The 13081-nt window shown below is 40.2% G+C and overlaps 1 protein-coding gene across 1 annotated transcript; it reads right to left on the minus strand.

Annotated features, from left to right (window-relative positions):
• Positions 1-374: 374 nt before the first annotated feature.
• On the minus strand, positions 375-11513 carry npr3 (natriuretic peptide receptor 3). Its single transcript, XM_076047136.1, has 8 exons — positions 10784-11513; positions 5355-5477; positions 4998-5173; positions 3492-3627; positions 2423-2517; positions 2200-2317; positions 2032-2116; positions 375-1822 (listed from the first exon to the last, which is right to left on the minus strand). The coding sequence occupies exons 1-8, from the start codon at positions 11490-11492 to the stop codon at positions 1714-1716; spliced, it is 1551 nt and encodes a 516-aa protein (XP_075903251.1). The 5' UTR covers positions 11493-11513; the 3' UTR covers positions 375-1713.
• Positions 11514-13081: the final 1568 nt, after the last annotated feature.

The following is a 13081-nucleotide window of genomic DNA, read 5'->3' on the forward strand; positions in this document are numbered from 1 at the left end:
CAGGCTTACAGCAACTGGAGTCACTTGTTAAATTGAGTGCATCTCGTGTTGTGGTGCTCTCCAGCTTGTGTATAGCATCCACAATGGTCTTAATTGTGTTATCCGCACTACACTAACAAGATTTCCATTTGTGAAGTACAAGATGTTTTGCCAAGACGAGTGAAAAGGCAACAGCATCGACCTGTGCAGAAGAGCCCTTGTTAATGTCCTGTTACATTGGGACTCGCAAAAAAAATCAACTGCTTCACAATTTTGGATGTTATTTAAGGGTGTAGTCAGAATTGTGGGCCGTACAGGAAACCATGTGAATCTGAACACTTTCATTCAAGCAGTCACAGAAAAACAGTATCATAAAGTTAAATGCTGAAACACAATGTAATCAAATGTTAATGAACGTTTATTAATATAAATAACAAAAAAATAAAATAAATACAGAATGTCAGCATAGAAGTCATCTCGAAGTCACTGGTCTACCAAATACTTCACATCAAAAATTTAATGATTACATCTTTTTATGGGCCCAAAGAGAAATTCATTGTGCTTACTGCATGGGAAATTCGATGACAGACTCCAATAGTTAATTTTAATCAAAGGAAACTGAACTGTTTTCTAAAATAGTTCAACTGTTAATAAAACATTTCTCACTGGCACTGTAACACAAAAATATTAACTATAGTTATATGAATATTCCACGACTACAAACACAACCGTTTGTAAAATACATAATCTTTTCTAAAATTGAGTAAATATTTGGCAGTGTTTTGCATTTGTGTGAACAAAACTAAGTGGACAAAAAAAAAGACCTTTGTCATGCGATGCCAAGATAGCTGAATTGCTCTGGAACAGAAATATGACTGTCATCTATCAGTGGTCAATGATGGAAATGTATTTTAGCGATTTTTTTTTTTCGAAAGGCAACAAATTACAGACCAACCATGACAAAAGTTGAGACTTTGACCAAAAGATATAGTGACAGTACATGTGCTGCAGCTTATAAATTCATAAGCTCTTTGTAGTATAGTTGCACTTGAAAGTAGATGTCTCAAATAATGCCAGAAGTTCAAGAGAAAATGGATAAAAAGCTTTAAGTTAGAAATGATTTTTTTCTGCAATAATATTTGCCAATATAAGATGTCATAGTATTGTACGTGAATATATGACTCCTAATACTTGATTGCGATGTGTCCTTTTGCGATGTGGTGATGTGGTGATTCCTCTTTGAAGGAATGCGTGTCTGAGACGTTGCTTCCTAGTCTGCACTCATCCAGTGACCTTACAATAATTAGTAGCTTGTTACCAGGGGTAACCAATTCCTTTTCCAACTCCTCCAATCTTTTCTAACGTCAATGCAAATCTAAGCTCTAACCTGCCTGACTAGTTGATGCACCTCTAGTGCCTATAGTGTTTGTGCATTCACATTCATTGAAACCAGCATGTCGACATAAAAAAATATATATTTTACGAGTTAAACGCGCTTATAAAAACAAACAACACTATGGCCTATGATATGTACATTGTGAGAACAGAGGGGAAATCCCAATTAGTGGTGCAGTGTGACCGTTCAAACCATCCTGAGTTACAGAAAATTTCACACTAAAAGAGTAGAAAGTGACGCCGTCTCATTCCTTTTTTTCTTTTACAAGAGCGCTGGTCCACTGACAGGTCTTTGGTCAGACTGAGGAGTGGGCTTTTCTTGGAAGGGTGCGCTGGTGATTAAGTTGAGGTGATGGATCTGATGGAGTCCTCCCGCAGCTGCCGGTGCTTCCCGACGTCACAGTCTTCGCTTTGTGTGCGACGCTCAATGGTAATTTTATAGTTTTTTCTGCGGAATGACGAAAAAGATATTTTTCGCAATGAATTTCACTATAAATTTATGACAGTGGTGCACTGTTGATGCCCATTAGAAATGAGCCTTACGTGCACCAGACAGCTGTTTATACCTATTTATGCTCATGGCAGTTCACAGATGAATTCCCTGTTGATACAATTTAAGTCATTAAGTCAATCTTTGAGAGAAATACATATACTTGCCTAAAAAAGTAGAATATAATAAGCATCGAAACTCCCAGGAAGGCCCCTACTATAATTCCTGTCACAGCAGAGATGCCGAGATCACCTGTTTAAAAAAAAAAAAAAACACAATTAATGACATACATAATGTGTCGGAAATACCTGTATGGAAAAATAATGTTCATTTACATGATTTGTCTGGTGTCTCTGGAGGTGGTTTATATCCTCCCTTTAATGTGAAATGTTTGGTGCTGAAGGCAGGCAGTGCCTGGAAAGTTCCATTTGCACCAAAGTAGTTGGCCACCACCTGTGGTTTGGTGTACAAGGAAAGGATGCAAGTAAACATTGACATTGGTTGCAATCGGAAACTTGATCAAGGTGAGTGGAATTTAAATCGTTGGCTTCTCCTTACCTCGTAGGTTCCCTCCTTTGCATTTGTCATTGCCATCAAAGAAAAATCTCCAATTCTGTCACCGTTGCCATCAATGGACACCTGTCCAGCAATTCCTGCCCGACAGCAGAAATAATAAAGTCAACTTTTTGAATTGGACCAATATATATATATATATATTTTTTTTTAACAGATTATGAATCCAAATTCAAAATGGCTAGCAGTCTAAATATGGCTTAGATCAGCGTTTTTCAACTGATGGGTTGCAACGCAAAAGTGGGTCACGGAGCTGTTTTGATTGGGTCGCAACTTTGTGGGCAGTTTCCCTTTTTTTATTTTTTATTTTGAAAAAAGTGATTTTAAAATCTACATATTTATAAATAAAATGTTGGGCATTTATGTAGCAGTACACACGCTTCAATTTAATAATTCATTCGCTAGACATGATAGAAAGCGGGCTAGCGTTTTTATTCTTGTGGAATAAATTTGGGTCACAACTTTGTGATGAGGAAAAATGAGACTCCACCAGTTGAGAACCACTGGCTTAGATATATAATAGATGTCCAGTGAACTAACTGTGTTTCGTCTTTTGATCACGCTCAGAAAAGCAGGCTTCACCAATTACCAATTATCTTGAAATGTCAGCTGCTAATGAAGTTACTCTAATGGTCCCCTCGGGGAAATTATTTTTCTGCATTTGACCAGAGACCTTCTATAGGAGGCATAGCAGTCAGATCATTTATGTGGTGAGAACACTGAGGGACATCCTGCCTCATTTTACAAGCAGCCAATCACCTGCATTGTCTCAGCTGAACCAGGAAAATTATTGTTTTATTGTCGTATTTGTCTCCATGTCTGACAATATACAACGTCACTGATCAGGCCTTCGCCATGACCAGGATTCAGTTGTAAGTGGTGTTGTAAATCTGTGTATAAAATATATAGGACTCTGGTATCCTTGGGCATTTCAATGGCATCTTCAAGTTGCTAAATCCAACTCAACAGTTTAAAGTGAAACATTTATATCAAATGCTTTGAACATAGCAACTGATCTTAGGCAGTTATATTCAGATTGAACCAAGTGTTGTACCTTCAAAAGTTCTGTTCCGCATGTATGAGGTGATCTCCGTTCCATTCTTCTTACTGTGTCCATTTTTCATGGCTTCATGTAAGGCAATGGCATAAAGAAACATGGCGTCATGGAATCCCTCAACAAATATGTTGACCTAAAGTACGATATAAGAGGAAGCAACTTTAACAAACTGGAATTGTTGATTACCACATTGTCGCTTGGGGCTCAAACTTTCTTTGGGCCTTTAATTCCTAAGTCATAATTAAAAAAAAACAAACAAACATGCAAATGGATTGTTTGAACGTTGAGTCTGGTGGCAGCAAGCAAGGACCTCATGGTTCTCTCCTGGCAAATATTAGTGCATTAAACCAAGTCCAAGTCCATCTTGAATTTGTTTTTTTAAAAAAAAAGTGAAAATAGCATTTTTATTTTTATTTTTAAACAAGAAGCTTTTGATTTACTGAGTTAAGCTTTATCGATCCATCCATCCATCCTTTTTCTATCACTGCCTATCCTGTGCTCCCCATCACAGGGGAGCTACAGCTTATTCTAGCTGTTTTGGGGTGAAGGTGAGGTACACCCCTGGACAAGTTGCCAATTCATCCCAAGGCCACCAAAGAGAGACAGTGCAATTTCACATTAACTCACACCAATTACCCTGATGTAGATTTGTTTGGATCATGGGAGCAAGACAGAGTTTCTGAGGATCTACACAGCATAGAAAGACCCCATGTTGGAAAGAAACCCTCAAACCCTTGTCATTGCTCACTTGTGACACCCCACATGGGTTCTCAAAATACCAAATCAAATGCATTTGAAGTGTGGAAACATTTCATGGAAAAAAAAAAAAATCAATAAATATAGTCAAAAGTATAGTGCAGAAATGTGCATTATTTCCCAAGCTTGACATATGAAATCTACAACAAAACACACACACACACACACACACTGGCCTCCGCAGTGACACTGTACCTACCAGTTTCCACATAAGGAGCTTAGTGTAATGTTATCGTAATAATTCATGTATAACTGGACTAAATGTAATTCATACCAAAAAAAAAAATGTTGAAAAAAGTGTTTTCCAAAACTACTCTACTTGTGACCTGCCAGGATATTTTATGGTTTAATTAAAACTGTACAAAGATGTTTTAACTCTATGACCTTGTGGCATTTGATTTGTTGAAAATGTCAAAATGCAGACGGTAAGCGTGTTGTTAAATGTCAGTGATAATTCACTGCAACAGCTGACCTCATATTATCAACAGCTACAATCTCTTTGGTCGAGGCTCTTTTCAGGGCTTAAAAGTAGACCCCCCAGGCTTAGTTTAGTTTGGTTAGTTTCCAACTGTCAAAGCTGAAACACATTTGTGAGTAAATGAAATAAACGTGAAGTTGATGGAGATGTCTTCCGAGCACTGATATGTATGTATACAAGACTTATAAATATTGTAATAATCACAGATGATGGTACACACAGTTTTTTGGATTAGTTTGATATATATTTAAAAGCTCAGACATACATACACTTTCACAGTCTTTGCAGTCACTTAACCCAGCTTTTCTGATGGATTTTTTCATTTCCATGGAAAAGTTTTCATACTCAGGTTTGACTGTCCTAAGCAGGGTCACGGTGTTGAGGGATGCATAGGCTTGCTTAGCATCATTGTCATATTCATCGCCTCTTTTCCACGAGCCATCACCTAAAAATGTACGTTTTGAGAGACAGAAGATGTGAGATATTTCCTCAAGAAAATGGAAGGACTCTTTATTCCTACCAGTTCTTACTATAAATACAATGCGTAATATTATGTAAAGAATATAACTGACAACAATACAACGTGAAAAAATACGTTTGAATCTTCAGTAACATATTGAATTTACCATAAGAGGAGGCGTTGAAGAGATCAATGTTGAAGAAGATATGATTGCCATTGGTTAAATGTCGCCTGTGAGCAGCCAGCATGATTTCTCTGATCTCGTCAGCTCCCATGCACATGATCACCACTGAAAAACACATGACACAGAGACAAAAACAGTCACCATTTAGAAATATCAAATAAAATGTGTTCAATCAAACGCTTTTGAAAATAAAACTGAAGAGGGGAAGTCCACTTCAGTTCAGTACTTGTACAATCTAATTGGGTGAGTGACTGAATGGTGGAGACTTAGTACCAAGCCCCTGTGACTGACCGTGCAGCCACATTTGGGACGACCTGATATGTGACTGATATGCAGGTTTGGATGTTGGGAGGAAATCAAAGCAAAGAAACACCAGAAAACATGCAAAGAGTCCAGAGAAAAGATCCTTCCGGGTGGCCGACAAGAGTCTGAACCCAGGACGTTGTAGATGTGAGGCTGCAGCCTGAACTACTGCAACCACGAAGCAATGGCTGCGTTACCTACAAACTTATATACAGATTAAAACATATATCGACTCGTGCTATAATAACTGGACAAGACATGTATAAAAAAAAAAAAGTAAAGAAAAGCTGACTAACATACTGTACACCCGCGGTTCTCAACTGGTGGAGTCTAAGGACCCACATTTTTTTTCATTATCATGAAGTCACGACCAAATTTACACAAAAATATTTTTCACTAAAATAAAAACGCTGTCCCACTATCTATCATGTCTAGTGAATAAATTATTGATATCATTGAGTTGAATTGTGTGTCCTGCAAAATAAATGCCCAACTTCTCTCTCTCTCCAACTATATATACATATATTTATATATGTATAGAACTATATATATGTATATATATATATATATATATATATATATATATATATATATATATATGTATATATATATATGTATATATATATATATGTATATATATATATATATATATATATATATATATATATATATATATATATATACATACATATATACACGTACATATGTATATATATATATATTTATATATATATATATATATATATATATATGTATATACACATACATACATATACTGTATATGTATACATATATACATACATACATATATATATACACATACTTACATATATATGTATACATATATATACATACATATATATACTGTATATATACATATAAATATATATATATATACACACATACATACATGTGTGTGTGTGGGAAACTGCCCACAGAGCCACGATCCAATCAAAACAGCTCTGCGACCACCTATTGGGTCGCGACCCACCAGTTGAGAAACGCTGCTGTACACAGCACTCAATTTTAAATGAACACACAAAGGTTGGTCGATTGGAATGCATGAGCTGGTTGGGGGGTAAAGGAGGTGTGGCAACGTCTCTGCGGGGCTCTCAGAGCTCCTGATCGGATGCCTTTAATTGCTGCCGACCCATTGGTCACTGCTTCTCCTGCCACACCAATTGGCCACCACACAATAATAAAGGCTAATAAAGGGCTAAAGCAAGAGAGAGGCCAGCTCTCAGTATTGACTGAAGTCAATGAAGGTGTGGTTTCGGGGGTTGGAGAGACACACATAGGCCTCAGAAAACAGTAGAAAACCCAACAACAGAGAGGAGTGAGGTAGAAGGACGAAGGCCATAACAGCTGTCAGGCCATAGGAGTTATCGTATATAAAGCTCTTTAACAAAGAGCACTCTTGGAAAAAGGTAAAGAAAAAAAAAAAAAAGAAAAAATATATAGGCAAAGCCACGTGTTGCTATTGAAACACATGGAATCCAGCATCTATGTTAATAAGAAAGATTTCGAGTCTTGCTGGAACATTCCTCAGAACTCTGTCACTTAAACACCCCCCTCCTGAAATATCCCTTGAGTCAGTGGGACAAACTTCACCTCAGTCCTGCGAGCACTATAGCACTCTTTAATTACACTGGGCTCTACACACACACTACTGGCCCTGTGTATGCTCTGCGAGTCAGTCCATGGGCCAGCACTTGCAGCCAGCAATATTTCAAAACTTCTGTTTTTTTTTTTTTTTCTTTTTTGCTAAGGCACTGATGGTAGTTACAAATTAAGTGAGGAATGAGGCAGCCTGTGGCTCACATATACTGAGTGCCCACAGTGTGTTTGAGTCCTTGCTTGTTAGAGTATTTGCAAATACTGGACTATTGTGCAGATTTTTCCATTAGGATTACTCGTTAAACAAAGTTGTATGTTGTTAAATTGATCTGTTTAAAGTAAACAAGTATACACATATGCATTGCGCGCGCGTGTGTGTGTGTGTGTGTGTGTGTGTTTGTGTGTGGCTGTTTGATACAGCAACTCTACAGACTCAGCCTACAGACTACAGTTTATCACATGAGACACTATTCTCCCCTCTAATTGAAAGTGTATGGTAAGTTGTTGCATGGAAAGGAAGGAATATCCCCTCATTTTCTAAACCATGATTGTGGTTTTATTTCTATGGATTTCATTGTATTTGATTTGTATTTGATAAATGTTAAAGTAAAAACTAAATTAGGCAATAATTACAACTTCCTTCTTGTTCTGTCACTTGCAAATGTCTTAATTTTCCAAAGAAAAGCCTTTGTTTTCCTAATGAACATATTTTCATGCAATTCACAAACAATTGTGTCCATTTCACCAACAATTAAAATCAATCAGGTGATTTTTAAAGAACTTTGCATAAAGTCCCATTACCAACAACTGTCAGTCGTCTGCATTAATCTCCTGGTGTGGCTGCTAATCCAATTTAATAATTTTCATTTGGCTATTTGATTATTACAAAACTCTTTTGACAGTTGACCCTTCGATAAACCCCGCCTTGGATCAGCTACCGACCAATCATAGCTTAGCTACCCTTAACTAGGCAAGCGTGCCATTACAAGCTTCTTCTTACAGTCAATATGCTAAAGTGGTGTGTCAACAGCACGTGCAAGTCAGACATGTGACACATGTAACTAGCACGTTGGCTCTGAGGCAAGACGCTAACGCTACATTAGCTAGCGTTACGTAGACACTGCTTGACGCTTGCCGACTACATGTTGTAAATTTTAACTTTAACACAATTTTAGATGAACGCAATATTAACATTGTTTGCCGGAGCACTTTGTGGACATCCTGCGGCTGCTCTGCCTTTGCCTGCTCACAGAAGGGAACAGCTTGGATCCACAAAACACACATTGTATTCCTGATTATTTTATTGGGCACTTTTTTCAGCACTTTTAGTAAATTGGTGTAAAAAAAAATCTACTTTGAAAACTGAACTTTTGCCTGGATTGTGATCTCTGTATTTGAATCACTCTGCTGACAAATAACATTGTGAGTATATCTTAATAAAGCGTACTGGAGACCCTTGCTGTTCAGTCCTCATTCATATTTTCTGAACATTACCAGAACAGTCTCGGGTAAAGTGAAATATGCCATACTTACATATCTGACGGTGCCGTAAGAGCAAAGATTGCCATTGTTAGTAACAGTAAATAAGTGATGTTGGAATTGTGTTAGCTGAAAATTTCTGCAATTTAGTGCGCATGGCTTCTTTAGCTTGGTTCTGTGTCTGAAGCATCAGCAGTTTGTCATTTGTTTACAGGCTCAAAGAAAGAAAAGAAAAAAAACTTTCTATGGAGACCACTGAGTCTAATTGTTGTACTTAGAGAGGAAGGCTATTCAACGTTAGAACTCCTAAAAAAAAAACAACAACTCCTAAACTACTCCCTTTAGAGAACATGCTGGCCCAAACACCAACAGTAAAAGGTGTACTAGCCCCAGATGCACAGCAGTGCAAGAAGAAAAAGATCTGAGAGCTTGTAGTTTATGACCAACTGGCAGCTGCACAAAATAGCAACTGTGAAACAATGGTGTCCCTTCTACAGCCAACAGTGAGTTCAGGACGCTGGACTTCATTGCAGAATTACCAAGAAAAAGCCATATCTCAGATTGGCCAACAAAAGGAAAGAACTGACGTGAGCACAGATGATGGACGTTGAACGACTGGCAGGAGGTCTTTGGATTAAACAGAAAAACATTTGTGAGACGCTGGGGAAATGTGAAGATGACGGAAGAAGTGCCCAGGAGTGGATTTCAAACGTGGTGGCAGCAGCGTCAAGCAGAATTCTGACTAATGGGTTGGAGGCAGCAGAGTCTCCCCCCGTTGACACCCTGCTGAGTTGCTGTGCGAGAAGCTCAGAGCAACTGCATCAAACCGGACCATCTTGTGGGGGTGGGGGGGGGGGGGGGGGGGGGAGTGGAATCAATCATCAGATTACCTTGAAAAGCTGGCAGCTATAGAATGCCTCAGGTCGGCCAGGCTGCAACCGATGTAAAACGTGGCTCTTCATGAAGGCAAAGTCTGAAGAGCACATTTGACCATTTTCATAAAAGCCATCGTTTCTAACTCTGAAATTGTCAGCATATCTTGTTAATTTACTACATTTCCTAATACAGTGTTTTTCCATGGAAAACAAGAACACGTCCAAGTGATCAAAACATATATTTGATAAAAAAAACAAAAAAAAACCAAACACGACTTTTATCCTGCTTATTGCAATCCAGTGTGCTGTGCCAGCAATTGCTCTTGAGAATCGATCAGATTTGTATCTCATGATCTATATCTTTCTATGTAGACCAGGCATGGCAAGGTCCAACCCGGGGGCGGCTTGCACCCCGCTAAGCTTTTTAGTCCGGCCCAGCGAACTTGACAAAACTTACTTCACGTGAGTAAGTCATAAAATGCTGCATTTCGACCCGTTTTTCCCCCCAATGTTTCAAGAGTCATTTCAATAAAGAGCTAAACACGTGGGGTTTTAAAGACACATGTTTTGTTGTCACACTTTTGTTCTTTTTTTTTTTTTTATTAGACATTAAACTACATATCTCTACATATCCCATGAGATATTCTTCTCCCCTATGAGGCGGGTCACCAAAATACCCCATCCATCTGCGCCTGCTGCGGCCCCTCTGTCAAAGTTTAAAAACCCACTGTGGCCCCGCCAGTCAAAAAGTTTGCCCACCCCTGATTGTAGACCATCTAACTAACAAACGCAGCATATATACAACTTCTAACACCCTTGGTGTTCGAAGCCTTTCCCTTCTAGGCAAGGACACGATCGTTCATGCCGACATGATCATGATGTACCTGCATGGAAAGTGGTCTGACATAATAATGATAATAATAATAATACTAATAATACTACTACTACTACTACTACTAATAATAATAATCGAATACAGGCTTGGTCCCTTTCAACTTATTATTAACTTATTTTTTATTTTATTTTATTTTCCAAGTTCTATTAGATTAGACTTGCATGTTTAAATAGCCAATACAACAACAACAACAACAACAACAACAACAACAACAACAACAACAACAACAACAACAACAATACCTTCAGTGTCGTGGACGTCCTTGATGACGTTCTCCATCTCGAGGCGGCTCCCGTGGTGGAAAGAGTACGTCTTCACGTGGTAGTCGGCCATCAGGTGGTAGACCCCCTCGAGGGTGAAGTAGCAGTTCCTCTCCTCCTTGTCGTCCTCGAAGATCAGCAGCGCGCTCGTCCAGCTGAAGTGCTCGAACATCGCCGCGAACGTCTCTGCCATCTTCACGTAGGACGGCGCGACGCGCGTCAGACGCGAGTACTCGCCGGACTTGTCGCTGAAGGAGGCGGCGAGCGCGCCGGGCGAGATGACCGGGATGTCCCAGTGGGACGCCAGCCGCACCACCGGCGCCGCCTCGTACTCGCACACGGGACCCAGGATGAGGTCGGGCTTCTGGCCGCACCAGCGGTCCACCAGGGCGAACGTCGCGACGTTGACGCAGTCCGAGTCCTCGTAGTGGACGTTGAAGTGGAAGCCGGAGAAGCGGCCGCCCGCCGCCGCCACCGCCGCCAGCCGCTGCTGGGCGTACAGGATGGCCGGCGCGACCCTGGCGCGGGAGAACAGGTAGGTGGTGTTCTGCGGCAGGAACGCCACCACTTCTATGCTCTCGTTGAAGTTGTACGTCGCGACGGGCGCCGAGAAGAAGGAGAAGGAGAAGGAGAAAAAGAAGAGGAGCGTGCACAGCGCGCGCAGCTGTGGCATGATGCGACCGGGACGCATCAAAAGTGTGACTGGAGGTGCTGCTGCTCTCGCGCCCCCCCCACACCCCCCCTCCGCCCCCCAAACTGGGCTCCACTCGGTCCGTCCAAAGTGAATGAATGCACTTCCTTCCCCCTCTTTCACTGGACACTTTAATGTCTCATAATAATAATAATAATAATAATAATAATAATAATAATAATAATAATAATAAGTGTGTCTTGTCTTTCCCCCCCCCCGCACCCTCAGAAACGTATGTTTCAAGATTATTCGTGTTGCTCTTGCACGCAGCCTTTCCTCGCGCGCTCCACGGGGACTCGCTCTTGGGTTGCCTGCACAACGATCCTCACGGCGCGAGCACAGCAAGCCGACACACACACGCTGGCTCCGGGCTGGACTTTTTGTTGCATCTCTTCACGATGACTTCTGCGTCATCGCCGCGCTGCCCACCTCCTTCTTAAAGCGACACTCAACCCCGAGCGAGCTGCACGAGAGGGACGCAGGCTGTATGCACGCACGCACGCACGCACGCTCGCAGCGTGAGATACACACAGCTACCTGAAACTAGACGCGACTTGCGTGAGTTCTCGTGTCTGCATCAAGTAAGTAGCACCTCGACCTGCGTGAGAAATGTAATTAAATCACAATTTAGAGTTTCGATGAAAAAAAGAAAAGAAAAGAACATGTTTAGATGTAATGAAGACTCGAATAAAGGTTCGGTCTCTTTCAACTTAAAGGTCGCATAATATGGACGTTTTCAGATTTAAAAAAAAAAAAAAAAAAAAAAAAAATCCAAATTCCATTGCAGCTGATATGCATCTTTAAATAGTCAATAGAACCCTAAGGATGTTTTAGAGCCTCCAGGAAGAAAATAATCAGAAATAAATGTTTTTAAAAAAGCATCCATATAGAGTTGTTACCTTATTTGGAAGGGGACAAAAACAATCTGACAAGGTAGAAAACACAGCTAAGAACAAAAGAGTAAAACACTAAAACTGTTGGTATCAGACAGATGAAGAAGAGACGGAGTCATCCACATCTGGAGGGGGAACCGGCGGGGCAGGAGGCCCTTGATGAGGCCGCTGCCCTGGCAGGTTGATCCGGGAGCTGCCGGTGCAAAATCTGGATGGAGGACGAAGCCTGCAAGGCCCCACGACCTCTCTCCTGAAGCGTACCCCTCCCAGTCGAGCAGACATTGTCGTCCATCGCATCACTTCAAGTGTTACTCAGAGCACGACCTTTAAATATTTCATCATGTAGCTGACAACACTGTCGGATAATCTGAAGAAACTGACCGCAAATGAGAGAACAATGGAAAAACCATTGATAAGAATCATCCTCTTTTAGTGGCACTGCAGTAAAAAATACTTGTATGAATATCATATGATACCGAAGATTAAACACGGATTCACCAAATGCAAGTCCAAGTATGTTTTATTATGATCAAATGGCACATCCAATGAATTACAGTGTGGCTTTATTACAATTGGGGCTAGGAAAAAAAAAAATCAAACTATTGGCATGTAGCAAACAAAATCATCTTATGTTCTTTCTCTCTTCTTTTTAATTTATTTCAACATCTCTCAGTGAATCAATTTGGATGTTTGGTT

The sequence above is a fragment of the Nelusetta ayraudi genome, unplaced genomic scaffold (genome assembly GCF_046127955.1).
Source record: "Nelusetta ayraudi isolate G7.1 ecotype Tasmania unplaced genomic scaffold, CSIRO-AGI_Nayr_v1 ptg000092l, whole genome shotgun sequence".
Lineage (NCBI taxonomy): Eukaryota > Metazoa > Chordata > Actinopteri > Tetraodontiformes > Monacanthidae > Nelusetta > Nelusetta ayraudi.

Coding starts and splice junctions, on each gene's coding strand:
- npr3 (XM_076047136.1), bottom strand. CDS start 11,492: ATGCGTCCCGGTCGCATCATGCCACAGCTGCGCGCGCTGTGCACGCTC. Junction 5,478..10,783: donor GGACGTCCACGACACTGAAG/GTATTGTTGTTG, acceptor TGTGTTTTTCAG/TGGTGATCATGTGCATGGGA. Junction 5,174..5,354: donor CTTCAACGCCTCCTCTTATG/GTAAATTCAATA, acceptor GTACATTTTTAG/GTGATGGCTCGTGGAAAAGA.